The sequence below is a fragment of the Sciurus vulgaris genome (assembly GCF_902686455.1).
Source record: "Sciurus vulgaris genome assembly, chromosome: 4".
In the NCBI taxonomy this organism is placed as follows: Eukaryota; Metazoa; Chordata; class Mammalia; order Rodentia; family Sciuridae; genus Sciurus; species Sciurus vulgaris.
Genome location: NC_136464.1, coordinates 36,686,338 through 36,701,952, shown reverse-complemented (window position 1 = coordinate 36,701,952; position 15,615 = coordinate 36,686,338). Strand labels below are relative to the sequence as shown.

Below are 15,615 nucleotides of genomic sequence, written 5' to 3'. Positions count from 1 at the left end.
AGAATCCTGTCTTAAGACGAGAATGAGAGAAACATGACTTCCCCAAGACAAAATTGTGTCCCAAATTCTTTAACTTCACTCAATATGTTTGATATATTGACAATGACAAGATTTTTTTTGGTAACAAAAAGTAAGCTTATAGTATAAATGTTAGCATTAATTTTTCCTCTTATTGTCTTAGCTTCTTTCCTTCATTATCTAGTATTACTTCTGGCCTTCACACAGAACCATAGTATCAGGTTCGGGTAAGCAGTGCTCAAGCACAGAAAACGGTAAAAGGAGAAATGTACTGGTTTCAGCACCTGTTAGAGTGAAAACAAAACACACATAGCTTAGGGAGTAGAGATTACATGGCTCCCTGGCAACTGAGCTCATTATTCCAACCAATTCCTCATCAATTGGGGAGGGAATATTACTTTATATTTGGGTGACTTGTGCCACTCTGAAAACTCAGGTGCTGGCACTCTGTACTAACAATTAAAACTTCACATAGCAATGGACAAAAGGCTCTGGGTAGGAACAAGAAAGTTGTTCAAACTGTTTGTTGCTTGGATTATTAATTACTCTGCTGGCTATCACCAAAATATCCCTGACATGGATCATGAAGCTCATCACATTTGGCATTTAAAAAACCAAGCCTATTTCCAGGTGGCTCCCCCAATTCATTCTTCCTCTACAAGTTTTGTATCCTGTCTCTTTCCAGATCTGCTGAGTGTCTTACCTTCTACTTCCCCACCAGATGCAGCAATTTTAGAGAGGTATAGATATGTTGTCCCAACTACATCATTTTTGGTGAGACGGTCCCTGCATTAAAGAAAGATTAAGGTCTGTACCTATGAATACATGTCTTCATTTCAACAATAAAAAGATATCAATACATACCTACCTTAAGGAGTAATTAACTAAAGACTGAAAATATTTTTTAAATAAAAAGATAGAGCTGGAAAATACCCCAGACCTCAAATCATAAATAACTCCCCACCCTCATCTCCTACCCAAGTTTTTTTTTTTTTTTCAATATGTTAGGGACCAAGAGTGTACATTATAATAAATGTATCTCTAATGCAGATGTCTCTCTAACCACCCTTTAGAAACACTGATCTAGTTAGACAATTCATTCAGCAGGTATGAAAGTAAGATTTTACAGAAAGGTCAAGGAATTTTTCTATGGCCACACTTAATACCATTGTCATAAAATGAATCAATGGATGATAGCCATGTTACATTATGAGCATAATGTAAAATCATATCACATAAAATAGTTCTATATATCTTATTTTACCATTCATACTAATGATGATGATGGCTTAACAGTTACAATGGGCTATATCTAAGGACACATTATAGGAAGAAAAATGTCCTTCTAATTCAATTCACAGATCTATTCAGTACCTACTATGTGATAACTGCTATTTCTCTGAGTATGGCTGCTTTCCTGAGACCTAAATCTTGCCTATGTTGTGGGGACAAATTCACCCGTGCTCTCTACAAGTTACAGAACATTGTATATCCTTCTGTGGGTATCTTAGAAAACCTGTGAGCATAACCACGAAAGGGACTCAGGTTGGGCACATATTATGAACACTGTTTGCTTCAGACCTCTTATTTTTATTTCACCTAGTGGCTTGTCCACTCTGAAGTCTAAGGCCCCATAGGAAGGAGGGAGCAAAGACTCAGTGTTTTGGGGAAAGATTAGAGAATAGTATATTCTATTACTGAAAGTGACTGACTCAGTATAAATTTTCTGGAGAAAAGATTATTTATGGGCATTAAGTCACATGCAAAGTGTTTGAATATTTTTGGTGCATTCAGGTGGGTTTAGACTATATTTAAAGAATCTTTAGCTTTCCCTAAGTTGTATAAATACAATACAGGGATGTGTGACCTAAGATCTGGCTCCAAGTATTCTCCAGGTAAACAGGGTCTTTCTGTTCATCCTAATTTACACTAACTGCTTTGGAGAGGAGCAGCCTAAGTCAGATAAAAACCCACATTTGTAGTGACCACCAGAAACTCTGGGATGGCTCCATCAGCAAACAGTCCACCGCAGAGTCCCCAGATCAGACTGGTCATCTGAGCTATCCACACCCCTGAGGCACTTTCAGGGGTCTCAGGTCCAAAATTCCTGAAAGTCAAAAATACCTTAAAACTTTCTTACACTAAAGAAGGGAGCATTTAGTCCTGAAGGCCCTACCCTGGCTCTCCATCAATTCTGGTGTAGTCTGAACAAACGAGACCCACTCTCCTCCCACATGCCTCCCTGCCAGGGACAATAGGGTACTAAGATGAGAGTCAAATATGTTCGGCCAAAGGAGAAACTGTGGAGACAGCCAGGCCCAACCAGATCTCTAACCATCCAAGTGATTATGGGCAAGTTGCCTGGTCTCTCTGAGCCCCAGTGTCCCCACCTGTAAAAGGGAAGTTAGGAGACAACCCTACCCTGCAGGGGTAAAGACTAAATGGGATAATGTAAGCCAGGAACTTGGCAGTGCTCAGAAAATGGCAGCCAACATAATATGCACTCGTGAGAATGATGATGGTCATGGTGACAGGGATATTTGCCATGTTTCCACTCTCAGAGATCCAAGGGTCATAGTCGAATGCTTCATCTAGCCAGAACATTCTAAGAATGGTCTTGTTATGGCCAACAGTGCCGAGAGGCTGGCTGAGTAAAAATTCCATTAGAACATTTCAATGTGTTTTTCTTTGTCTTCCATTTATCCATTTTCCTCTCTAACAATAACAAAGAATTGCTCTCAGGGTATTTTGGTGATTCTTCCCAATAAATGGCTTATTCTATTTCTGAAGTTTATTTTGGACAGCCTAATGATATTTAACCCTTGCTTCTTATCTTTTAGCATTTTCAGATAATTTTCTCCATCTGCTTACGAGCAATTGAACCAAGATGTCCAAAGCTTTTCTGCTAAGCTTTTTCTATAATTACTATTTTTTAAAGAAACCTCCTAGTTCTAGAAGCAGTTTATCAGAAGGAAGTACTTTCTTCCTATGGAAGGAAAGCAAATATTCCAGGAAGTATAAATTGAACCACCTACCATAAGTTCCACAATATCTAAATGTTTCATTCTTTACTGTTGGATTAGACACATGTCTATTTTCAACTCACCAGTCATATACTGTTAGTTTTATTTTTTCACACATTGAAGGGAACTGTTAAAATGAAACAGAAAAGGGGGAATTATTTCTCCATTTACTTAGTAAGTAGTAAATATTCTTACTTTTTCTGAAAGAAAAGAGATTCAAACCTTGATCTGAAGATTGACGACTTGATTCCACTCTGGGTTTGCATTTTTCTCAATTATATTTGTGCAAACCTGTAAAAATCACCAAAACAAAACTGTAGGCATTCAGGTTTCTAATTGCCAAAAGTTAATAATATTTTCACATTGGACTATGACATCAGCAGTTTACTTATTAGCTATATACTTAGTGACTTGGTTAAACTTAAGACATCCCCCCCTGTGCTGGGAATCTAACCCAGGGCCTTGCACATGCAAAGCATACTCTCTACTACTGACCTATACTACCAGCTTCCAAACTTTATTTTTCTTGATAATGATTTGGTAAAATGTGACATGGATTTTAAATGATTTTTTGCTTCTTCTGTGCACTAATAGCTTATTTTTATTCAAGTCTTTAATTTGTTTTTAATAGCCTGATGTCTAATATTAGATTAATGTAACAATGAGAGAGTTAGGTTTCTTGAGTATTTATCACACGCTGTCTGAGAAGCACCTCATTATTAACGCATCCCAACAGATCTTTGGATCCTGCCCACAGCCTTCTCCCTACCCCAAATGCTCCTGTCCCAGTGTTCCATCTCTGTTCACTCAGTTGCTTGGCCTTACAATCAGAGTCAGCACAATATCCCTCTCCCCCTAACAAGCCCCATCCAGTTCAGTAGTACAGCTTGACGCTCATATCTTCACGAACTTCCTGAACTATTTCTCCCTCAGACACCTGCAGCTGGCTCCTCACTGAATTCCCACTTCCTCTCTTGCCTGCCAACTCTCACATCACTCCACCAGGTAGCATTTTCAGCAAGCTCTCAAAGTGCATTTATAAGATCAGATCCCAACCTGACTGATAAAGCACTACCTGCTCTACGCCTCACATCTCTGACCTTATCTCTTATCCCCCCCCACCCCCCTTGCTTGCTCCTCTCCAGCCAGGGACACAGGAATTCCTTCATTGCAAACACGGTTCCTCCTTGGCCCCTCCCATTACTCTTCTCTGCCTGGAAGCCTCTGCTCCCCAGATCTCTTCACATCCAGACCTCTGCTCAAATGTCACTTCCTGAAAGGTGTCCCACCTGATAACCTCACTAAACACCCCACCCCCACACCAATCACATCTTATCATCTGCTTTATTTTCTGTAGTTCTAAGCACTATCTGAAAAAAAAAAAAAATCAGTTACTTGTTGGCTTGTTTATTGTTTGTTATGGCTTAAATGTGTTCCCCAAAACTTTATGAGTTGAAAACTTAATATCTAAATTCATTCATATACATATTTTTTTATTTTGGTACTGGGCATTGAACCCAGGGGTGCTTTATCATTGCCACATCTCCAGGCATTTTTATTTATTTTGAGACCAGGTCATGCTAAGTTGCAGAGGCTGGCCTTGAACTTTCAATTCTCCTGTCTCAGGCTTCTGAGTCACTGGGATCACAGGTGTGCACTACCACTACTCTGGGCCACCTAACATTATTGGTGTTAATGGTATTTTGAAAAGGGGCCTTTGGGAGGTAACTGGGATTGGATAAGGCTGTGAGAGTGAGGCTCCATGTTGGCATTAGCAACTTTATTAGAAGATAGAGAGGGATTTGAGCTAGCACCCTGGCTCTGTCTTTCTACATGATGCCCCTCATCTCCCTCTGATACAACAAGAAGGCCCTCACCAGATGATGAGTGGATGCTGGTGCCATGCTCTTGGATTTCCCAATCTCCAGAACCATGAGCTAAATAAACTTATATTCTTTAGAAATAACCCAGTCTCAGATATTTCATTACAGCAACAGAAAACAGATAAGTCAGTCCATTCCTTTCTTCTAGGCTCCATGAGAACAATGGTTATCCCATGTTCATTTCTACATCCTCAAAGCATAGGACAGTATCTGGTACTTAGTAATTACATAGGACAGTATCTGTACTTAGTAATTACATAGGGCAGTATCTGGTACTTGATAATTACTTTTCAAATTAATTAAACCTCTCAATCTTATGAGATTATTATTGCCCACAGTTCAGGAAATTGAAATTGAGGCTAAGAATGGGGTGAATCAGAATCTGGAATGAGTGAACCAGAATTTAAATTGACCTGGAAGTGAGGGCTTCCGCCCCATGCCCCAATGACCTCCCCCCTCAGGAAGTAACACTAAGTCACTAGTGTGTGACTTTCATTAATGAAGGGTTCAGACACATGGAAGTTGCTAGTTCATTATGTCCAAGATATGCTATTCTATGGAATAGTCGTCCCATCTCTGACCATCTCTATGGTGGTTACAGGTCTGCTTACACCAAGAGTCTCCCAGCTTTTCCAGAAGACTAGGATGGGGTGTCCCCTGCACAAGTCTCCAGTTTCAGCCACTTGCTAGGGAACAATAGGGTAGAGATGTGGCAGAAGCGAGCAGCTGGGGGCCACAACCCACCAGTTTCCAGGGATGACTGTGGTTGACTTTGAAGCTTGCCTAAGATAAAGATAATACTTAGACCCGGTAAAAAATTCCAACAATTCCAAGGTAGCTTTCACTATTCCAATCTTTCAAAAGGCTGAATTTTCAGCAAATGGATGAAGTTGTAGAATATCATGCTAAGTGAGATAAGCCAATCCCAAAAAACCAAAGGACAAATGATCTCTCTGATAAGCAGATGATGATACATAATGGGGGATGGGAGGGAGGCAAGAATGGAGGAAGGAGGGACTGTATAGAGGGAAAGAGGGGTGAGAGGGGTGGGGGGAAGGAAAAATAACAGAATGAATCAAACACCATTACCCTATGTAAATTTATAATAACACAAATGGTAGGCCTCTACTTCATGTACAACCAGAGAAACAAGTTGTACCCCATTTGTATACAATAAAAAAATAAATAAATAAAAAAAAAATAAAATAAAATGCAAAAAGAAAAAAAAAAAAAAGGCTGAATTTTCTCATTTGAGTCCTACATACTTTCCACTCCAAAATAAAGCTGTGAAGAATTCTGGTGTGTTCTGATTCAGATTATCTGTGTTCCTGCAGACCAGCCCACTCATCAGGGGGGTATTTGAACAAAGAATAAGCAGGAATTCACTCCAAGGAAAGCACCATACTTTAAATGTTTATTCTGAGAGATCACAGACCAACCTTTTTCCCAGCAAAGGAAACTTCTACAAAAGGGTCCACAAGGTTTTTCTTATCTGCAGTGCCACCAAATATTTCCTTTACCGTCTGTGAGAAGGCATCATCCACTGGAAAGGAACATGTCACACAGCAGAAATTAAATTCAATTCTCTTAAAAGAATAAAAAGTATTCAGGAAAATTTAAAAATTTCTTCTATATGTGAAAACAGGTACAATAAGAACTATTCCCTGGGGTGGCAAGCACTCATGGCAGAAATCTCCTTTGTCCTACTTGAGAGAGGGAGAAAATATCTTCTCCCTGCAGTTTTCAAAGTCTACAGGAGCACCTTGAAAAATAAACCTACAAATTATGATGTTGAGAACTGATAATGTATGGAAGAAGAAAGTTGAATTTTTAAAAGTGCAGTCAGTCTGAGTAAGAGGCAATTATCAAACTTAGGCCTGGTGCTTAAGTTTGGAAAAGGTGCTTCAGGTCAAAATTATATAGGTCCAGTTCTGACTTTGTAGAGAAATTCAAGATGATTCCCCATAAGCATAAGTAACATAGCTGTAGCACATCAAATCAACTGCTAACAGATCTCTCTGTTTAACAAACTCAAAAAGCACAGAGATCAGCTGAACAGATCAGACTAGGAAGTAGAATTTGAAGCTTGATACACTTTATTTCAAGACATTTTTGAGGGAAAGAAGGTATGGGGGGCATTCTAGGATCTTAAAAAAGATCCATGGTTGATCCAGTGAGTTCTGCCTCCAGTGGACTTGGAAAAGAGTCCCATATCCCTGAGCCCAGCAGAAAACAGGCTGGGCAAGGCAGGTAGGGTGCTGACTGTCAGCAGTGATGGGGAGGCCAAACTGGTCTTCCTAAGTGAAATCACTGTACACCATTCTATTAAATGTGTCCAGTCTCTCTAAACATGTCATAATATAAAAGGAATGGACTTCTGGTTACTGGGACTTAACCACCCTTTGCTCAGCTATTTTGAATGCTCCAAATAGCAAACACACTTCCTTGATTATAAAATTTCATGTTTTCCTTTGGGGTAAAAGGGGTTAGAAGTGCTAACTGCTCACCTCTCTTTAGTATTCTCTAGGAGAAGAAGACAGAACATCGAAGGAAGAAAGGATAGAGCAGAATGGGCCAAAGGCAGGTACTCAACAAGGACCATGTATCAGCAGCACTGGCTGCCCCAGGAGCCTGCTCAGGAGACTTTTAATGGGGCCAGATCAATGAAAATAAGCCCTTGAAGGCCTTTCAGAAGAAAAACCTGCAGTAGGGAATACCAATCAGTATTCAGGGTATGATTTTAACATATCTCATTATGCACATAACTGATAGACTGGGGAAAAGATTAAATCTATACATACTCTGGGGGATATCCTCGGCTCGGTAGATTTTCAGCAGGAAGGTCACCCACCGGAGGGCAATGCCAGCAGGGAGTAACAAATTGCTCTCCACATCATCACTGTCGTTATCACGATCTTGTTTCTCAGGCTGTTGGAAGCACATGATTAAATTACACATACAGAACAGCAGCACTTCTAAAAAGCCAAACTGATGCTTACAAAATGAACCCAAACAGAATTTCCGTTAGGATTTCCTATGCTTGGGGCTTAAGATCTCAGGCATCAGTTTTCCTTCAATCTATAAGCTGTTTTATAAAACCAATGCTTATAGGTGTGTGTGATTTTTGTTGTTTTATGAGCACTGGATGGATAGTAAAGTGTGTGTGTGTGTGTGTGTGTGTGTGTGTGTGTGTGTGTGTTTGCACATGCGCACGGGCTTCAAATTCTCTGGCACTTACTGTTCCTCCGGTTGCTGCCCATTTTCCCAGAATCATTGCAATCCCTTTAGGTAGCATTGCTTGACTTTGCAAGTCATGCTCTGTAGATAAAAACCAGCCTTTCTAATCATGCAAGAACACTGTGTGAATGCACATGTCTTTCCTGAGTTAAACACTCACTCACAGACACCAGGAAGGGGACAAAGTGAGCTAGAATGATAATCTACCATGAAGGAAAGACCAGCCTCTCAAGAATGGAGGAATCAAAGTGGGAGGATGACTAAAGGTAACTTTGATCTTCTTTTTCATGAAAAGAGTAAAAGGCAGAGAAGTTAGGGACTCACGGGAGGCTCATCTCCAGTTCCCAGGACGAACATGCTGACTTTCATGTAGCCTTTAGCACCTGAGCTGGTGTCTTCAGGGTCATTGAGAAGAAGCCATTTTCTCATGACAGCATGACCTAAAACAAAGAAGCAGAAGGACAGGAATACTCTAAAGAGATGCTGGTGGGTCTGTGATTTTGTCTTTTAGAAGCATTTCCTTGGAAGCTTCATCAGGGCACAAGTTCCCCAGACAAACCGGCATGCCAACGTTCTCTGTTCTGTGATCTCTTTACCCCTGTCCTCACCCCCTTCTTAACTGGTTTGATAATTTGATCTTGATAAGATCAAGATATCCTCACAAAACATAGAAATTACCTATTTACGAACATTAAGACAAAAAAAAAATAGACATCCACACTAAGTTACTGTCATTCATTTCCAGTAAACATCCTTCCCCAATAAGAAAAAATTCCTTTGGCTTTGATTCCTTGATCTCTAAAATCTTCTTGATTTCTAGAACTTCCTTCAGAGTTAGGAGAAATGAATTTGAGACTTCAGATTGAAGGGGAGAACATTACTTACCAGGTTCATCATAAACAAATCCAACATCGATCTGGGGAAAAAAATTTTTAAAAATCATTTAAGTAGATTTTAAAATTATCTAATCACTTTAAAGAAACCATTAATATCATATTTAAATGCAATGCTCTTGAGTAGGCTTAAATTTCCTTGAGACCCAAGATTTCCCTCTTACCCTCTTTGCGTCCCCCATGCCTGATGTGTGGCACAAAGAAGACCCTCGATCGACAACGTGTTATTGAACAAATAAGCTAGTCTTAGAGTTAAAGGACCATGAAATTAGGGTGAAGAATGTGTCTCAGTGTGTCTGAGTCTTTCCTAGTTTTAGCACTGACAGTCCCAGGCAAACTGGGATCAGTAATCACCCTACAGGAATTTACCTAGCCCAAATTCCTGCCCAGTTCTCCTCCTTTAGCTAATGCTAAAGCTGATATTAATATAACCATCAAATAGGCACTCCAATGTGCCAGGTGCTGTGCTAGGAGCTTTACGTGTACAAACCATCTAATCTTCACAATGATCCCATTTTACTGATAAAGAAACTAATGATCAGCGAGTTCCCCCATGACGTGTGGGTACTTGGTGTCAGACAGGGTATGAACACAGATCTACCTGACCCGTATCATCCTGCAGGACTTTAGTGACCATAGTTTCTTCCTTCGAGAGGCAGTATATTCCCTGTAGAGTTGCTGAGAAGGAGCCAAGCAAGGCTATTTGTCTTTTAATTCCAGCAAGAGTTAGTTGGCAATCATGCTGATTCTCTTGGCCAGTTTGGCTTTCCTTCCACACTTGAGATTTATGACAACTGGTTTTACAGACAGGGCTCTGGGAGCGGGATGATGGGCCACTTGCCAGGGTCAAGTTCTCCTTCCCTTTGTAGCTGTGGATTTGCTACTATCCACAGACAGAAGGCTGGCAGGGGCCTGAAGTGGCAGCTTCAGAGCCTCTTGCTTTGGGGCACGGTTCAGTGTTACACTTTAGAAGTAGACCCGGCCCAGGCAGCCCTCAGCCAGGATCATCCCTTATACATAACCCTAGGATGTCACCAGGATGGGTATCCAGACCTGGATGAGAGTCAGAATCACTATTATGAAAATTGTCATCTTCATGTAAGTTTAGTGAAGAAGACTACTGTTGTCACTCACCTTAAATTCCCCCATCAGACAATCTGCCCGCAAAGAATGGGAATTGTAAACCTGAAGAAAGAAGAGTGGTGGAAGATGACGGCCTTCGCCTGGCAGGTAGTGAGCCGCTCTCTCCCCCTCCCTGTGCCCCTTACCCGGATGCTGATGATCTCATCCATCAATTCAGAAGGGGTTATGTGGACATTGTAGAAAAATAACTGTCAAGACAACAGAAAGCATGTTTAAATGTTGGTGGGGGACTTAGATTTAGTGGGATCTGCTCATAATTGTTTTAACATGTATTTTTATAGTCAAGGAAGTTTTGATACTCCTTAAAAAATTGGATTATTTAGTCACACAGAGTCATTCCTCAGAGACATTCTGTAACAAAAAGAAAACAAAGGCAGGTGTAGGCGACGTCCCATCTATATTTGGGGTGAAACTGCTGCAAAACATCAGAAAGACACAGGCTGCTTTGAGAACCAATGATGCAGCCCACCAGGCGATACCATGGCCAGGTGGTTCTTAACTCTGCAGGTCTAACAGCAGACCTCTGCCTTGTCTTCACCCGTTGTCTGCTCACGTGTCCACAGCCCCCTCCCGTGGATAAGGCAGAGATGGTGGGAGGCAGAGAGAGGCATATCAACAGGACATGCTCACTGAGCAGGTACATGAATTCTCTGCCCACTTACCTCATCAAAAAATGGATTGTTCCCTCTCTTGATTCTTGTTCGGTGTGTCTGGCCACAGATGTGAACTTTGACCACAGGCCTTATGTTGTTGCCACTTAACTGGCGACCCTCAATCACTCTGACTCGGATCTGTAGCACAGAAGGAGTGTTGTTACTGATCCTTCCCCAGGGTGTGGTGTAGAAGAATCCTTCAGGGTTGCTTCTGCCCTTTGGCCCATAACGGTGACTGAAAGCAGGCCAGGACAGCTTGGCAACGTCCTGGTGCTCACATGCTGGGAGGGGGCCTCCCTGGATCATTCCCAAGATGGGAACTGGGGTTGGACAGCAGAAGTCCAAAGCAGTTTGGGAGGCTGAAATGGTTCTGAGCTGGCCTGGGAAAGGTGAGATGGAGCTGAGGTCACTGCTCAGACTCCAGCCCCTTACCCAGTCTTCCTGAGCCCTGGTGATATACTCCTTACTCCAGAGCTCTCAGTCTGAAGCAGTGGTCGGAGCTATGTAAAACATAATATCAATATCTGTGTGTTTCTATTCCACGATTAGCTCTTGCCTACCTCCAAAGGGAAGGAAAGTTCTAGTTTTATTCCTGGGAAGAACCTCATCTGGCTTGATTAAGCCTACTCCTGCATGCAGAAGATGGGCAATACTTATTGGATTCACACCTGACATCCTCCTACTTATTTTATTTATTTATTTATTTATTTATTTATTTATTTATTGCATTGCTGGGGATTGAACCCAGGGGCTTGACATGATAGGCAAGCACTCTACAACTGAGTTACACCTCCAGTCCCTTTTATTTTATTTCAAGATAGGTCCTGTTAAGTTGCCAGGCTGGCCTTGAATTTGTGATCCTCCTGCCTCAGCCTCCTGAGTAGCTGGGTTTCATAGATATGTGTCACTGTGCCTGGCGCTGACATTCCTTTTTACCAGAAGAGTCACTGCCCATAGAAATAGGTCCATCACAGCACCATTGCAATTGCTGGAACGTGGGTCATGGGGTGACAGAACGAGGATGCAGAGCACCCGGGCTATTTCTACCTGGAAGTCCTGTGGCTTGTTGGACAGCATCCGCCGGCTATTCTTCCCTTTGGTGAGCCTCCGAGCAAGCTGGGCTTCTGAAACCATCCCGCCTGGTGCCCGGGGTCCCGGGGCCCTGACCATACCATTCAACCTGTCTTCATCACCTGTGTCTTCTTCCTCTTCTCCTGAAATAACAAAAGAGAATCCAGTTAATCCTTGGCCTGGAAATGTCTGAACACTCTAGTTTTCTGGACATGGAGCGTTTGCCTGCTGTTAGGTTTTCAGTGTCTCTGAAGTAGCACAAGGAAATACTCTTGGTGACACTGACTTGGGGTTCAGAGACAGTTTCTTCAGGAAAATGTGCTCAAGGTGTATGAGGGTACTCATTTGAGTGCCTTCAAAGAGACCAAGAGAAAACCAGAGATCCCAAACATAGGGGAGAGAAGGGTGGACCTAGCAGGAATCACTGGTTTCTCATTTTAGGAGCCAGCTTGAGGTCAGGGGGACACAAAGAGATTAAGAAATTCAGTGGAAAACTGGAACTTGCAAAGAAAGACTTCAACCCCACCCTTCCTGGTGTGGTGGGTCTTCCTCCAGAGATTGGCTGATGAGCTGTCCTGGCTCATTTCCAACTGAGCTTCCTAATTCACAAATGCCCTCATGGCAGAGGCCAAATCCACCTCATTTTCTTCCCAAGCAGACTAAGGCAGTCGTGGTGTTCTCCCTTTCTTCTCTTGGTTTGCACACAACACTTCTTGGGAAGCCGCAGTGTGGGGATTCGGGGGAGCTGGAGCAGTCAGTGAGCAGCACAGAGTGGGGGCAAAGGAGTGCAGAGGAAGAGGAGGCGACCAGAGGGGGAAACAGGCCTCCCAAATGTGCTGCTATAGCACTGAGCCGGGGTGAGCCCTCCGCGCCTCCGTATGCTCATTCTTGCTGAGCTCGTCTTCACCTGCTCCTGTTCTCCAAAGGTCAGCTGTGACCTCTTTTTGCTAAGCTCAGTGCCTGCTCTGTGTCCTCATGCTTGGTCTTCCAGGGTGCTGGGCACAGGGCCATGGATGTGTGTTTGGATCACCGTGGCTCTCCCCTCACTCTTCTGACTCCTCTTGGTCTTCCATGGACCCCTCTTTCTGTTTCCTGACCAATGCATGTGACCTCTCCTTCTGCCCACTGTTTCTTGACTTGACACTCTCTGGATCTCCACTTCACACTTCCTTCGGGGCTCCATAACCCCACAGGATGTCAGATAAGAAGGGACCCTAGAGATCCTCCATCCAACAGACCCCTTATCCCATTTTACAGATAGAAAAACCGGGGTTTAGAAAGCTGAAGTGCTTGTCTGTGGCAGGTTTTGGGAGCTGAGCTAAACCTAGGACCAAGTCTTTGCCCTGCTTTACTGGTTTAAAACTAGGTTTAAACCCAGGCTGCTGGTGAGGGAGGTGCTGGTCTTCTGATGCCCCAACTTCCTTGTCAGGATATCAGGGAGACCCACAGAAGTCAAAGATGGGGAAAAGCTCCCTTTGTCCTCTGCAAGATAACCTAGCGAGGCCCCTCATTTTTCCTTATTTTTGAAGAGGCTTCAAAAGGGATTGTCTGCTGCCTGGATACAAATTCTCAGAACATTCTTCCTCCACAGGCAAGCTCCCTTCCTCCCTCGAGTCTCAGATGAGATGAGCTGACTTGCAATAGGCCTTGCCCACCTCACACCCTCTCTGTCCCATTGCACTTTGCTCTTTCTGTTCGTCACCTCAGAGTCTTGTAACTACTTACTAGCCCACACACCTTCCCCTTTCTCATGTACTCTTCGAAAGCAGGAACTTGACCTTTCCTTCTTTTCACAAGTTCCCCCAGGCCTTACCTGAATCTTGGTACATGGAAGGGCCTTGGGAGGTGGGAATGGAGGGCAGCGGGTAGATCTGACCTGGCACAGGCCTTCTGGAGTTCAACAGTTTGGCAAAACTACTGCACAGTTCTCAGGAGAGAAAACTGAAAGAGCTGAAGGGTGCTCACTCAGTCTCAGGGGAGCACCGAGGGTCAGCACCCCTTCTGCGAACCTATTCCAGATTGAGCAATGGTCAAAATAGATGGCTTTCAGGTTCCTCCAGACAACTGAGACTAACTTCCTTTGACTATCCTGAACCCAAGTGGGACTTCCTCCTTACTGTGAATTGTTTCACTTGGGGTTGGTGGTTGATTATGGAAGCAAACAGGAGAAAAATAGGGCAGGACTGGACTCTGGACATGCACTCATTAAGCTCCAGATGGATGCTGTAGAAATAGACTGTGGGTAATGAAGAGCCCATTGCTCCTGGAAACACCTTCTGCTATTCAGATTTCAGGCTGAAGGGATGGGTCAGAGTGAATCAGCCTAAGCCTTGACAACAGACAGAATCTCTGCCTCACAGTAGAGGGATATTTGGGCAGGAGATCTCTTTATGCAAGGGAAGCTACACAGGATTAAACAATGCTGCAGTAAGTTTTCCACACAGAATGAGGAGACCCTAAGGTTGCCCAAACACACCCTTCAGGATAATCTGTTTCATTACCAAACATTAGAGTCTGCTCTGGCATGCCCAGTTCATGAGATCAGGCATGAATCTGATCACAGCCAAGTGGATGTACAAAGAATGAGTCTCTTGTGACCAGAGGGCAACACTAGGCTGGGAACCACTGACCAAAAAAGAAGTTGCTGGTTGTAATTGCTTCTGAGGACAGTCTAACAAAGTACTGCAAACTGAGTGGCTTAAAACAATAGAAATTTATTCCCTGACAGTTCCAAAATCTAGAAGTCCAAACTCAAGGTGTTGTCAGAACTCTCCTCCCTGAGCTCCTGCCAATTCTTTGCATGACTCTGTTTATAGGCATATCACTCCAATTGCTGCCTCTGGTCACATGACTTTTCTTCCCTCTGTGTCTTTGTCTCCTCTCCTCTTCTCATAAGGCACCAGTCATTGGATTATGGCCTGCCCTAATCCAATATGGCCTCATCTTTTGAACCCAGGGGCACTTTACCACTGAACTACATCCCCAACCCTTCTTATTTTTACTTTGAAAGAGGGTGTCGCTAAGTTGCTTAGGGCCTTGCTAAATTGCTGAGGCTGGCTTCCAACTTATAAGCCTCCTGCCTCAGCCTCCCAAGTCACCATAGGCAGTCACTACCTTATGCCGCTGACCTTATCTTACTTATTACATATGCGAAGTCTCTATTTCCAAATGAGGTTATATTCTGAAGTTCCACATAGACATGAATTTTCAAGGAACACTTTTCAACCCCCTAGAGAGGCCATCTTCTGAATCTTTCTAATCTTTTCCTTTTGCTCTACTGCTCCAACCACACTGCTCCAGTCCACTGACTGCATGACCTTCCCTGCCTCCAGCTCCTTCATGTCTTCACTTTTCTCTGAGCCCATGTGAGAGCCCATGGTCCGACACTGAAATGGCTCCCCTCGGACCCCTCAATCGCTTTCCCTCTGTCACTGCCCTATTCTCACATGTTCATTTGATCCTGCACTTTCCCCACCACTGGCAGCTGAACTTGGCTGAGAAGGACATACACTTACTGTTGGGTTTCACTTTAATTTTGTGATCACAAACCTACGGTGGACTCGGAGGGCTACCTGACCATCCTACCACATTTCCAAGGATCTGTTTCAAAGCTTTGCCAGATCCTGATCTGAGATAACTAGTAATTAACCAACACAGTCCAATCACTTCAGCTTTCCCAACTCCCACTTTAATT

The 15,615-nt window shown here is 43.1% G+C and overlaps 1 protein-coding gene across 2 annotated transcripts in view; it reads right to left on the bottom strand.

Moving 5' to 3' along the window:
- MYOF (myoferlin) overlaps positions 1-15,615 on the bottom strand; it is a 153,789-nt gene that overhangs the window by 82,156 nt on the left and 56,018 nt on the right. For both annotated transcript variants that reach the window (XM_079137547.1, XM_079137548.1), the window contains exons 6-16: positions 11,898-12,064; positions 10,860-10,988; positions 10,323-10,385; positions 10,189-10,239; positions 9,047-9,077; positions 8,486-8,601; positions 7,726-7,852; positions 6,364-6,467; positions 3,264-3,332; positions 3,125-3,168; positions 722-804 (exon numbers count right to left, since the gene is read on the bottom strand). In XM_079137547.1, coding sequence (XP_078993673.1) covers positions 722-804; positions 3,125-3,168; positions 3,264-3,332; positions 6,364-6,467; positions 7,726-7,852; positions 8,486-8,601; positions 9,047-9,077; positions 10,189-10,239; positions 10,323-10,385; positions 10,860-10,988; positions 11,898-12,064 — 984 coding nt within the window. The remainder of the gene's footprint in view (positions 1-721; positions 805-3,124; positions 3,169-3,263; positions 3,333-6,363; positions 6,468-7,725; positions 7,853-8,485; positions 8,602-9,046; positions 9,078-10,188; positions 10,240-10,322; positions 10,386-10,859; positions 10,989-11,897; positions 12,065-15,615) is intronic.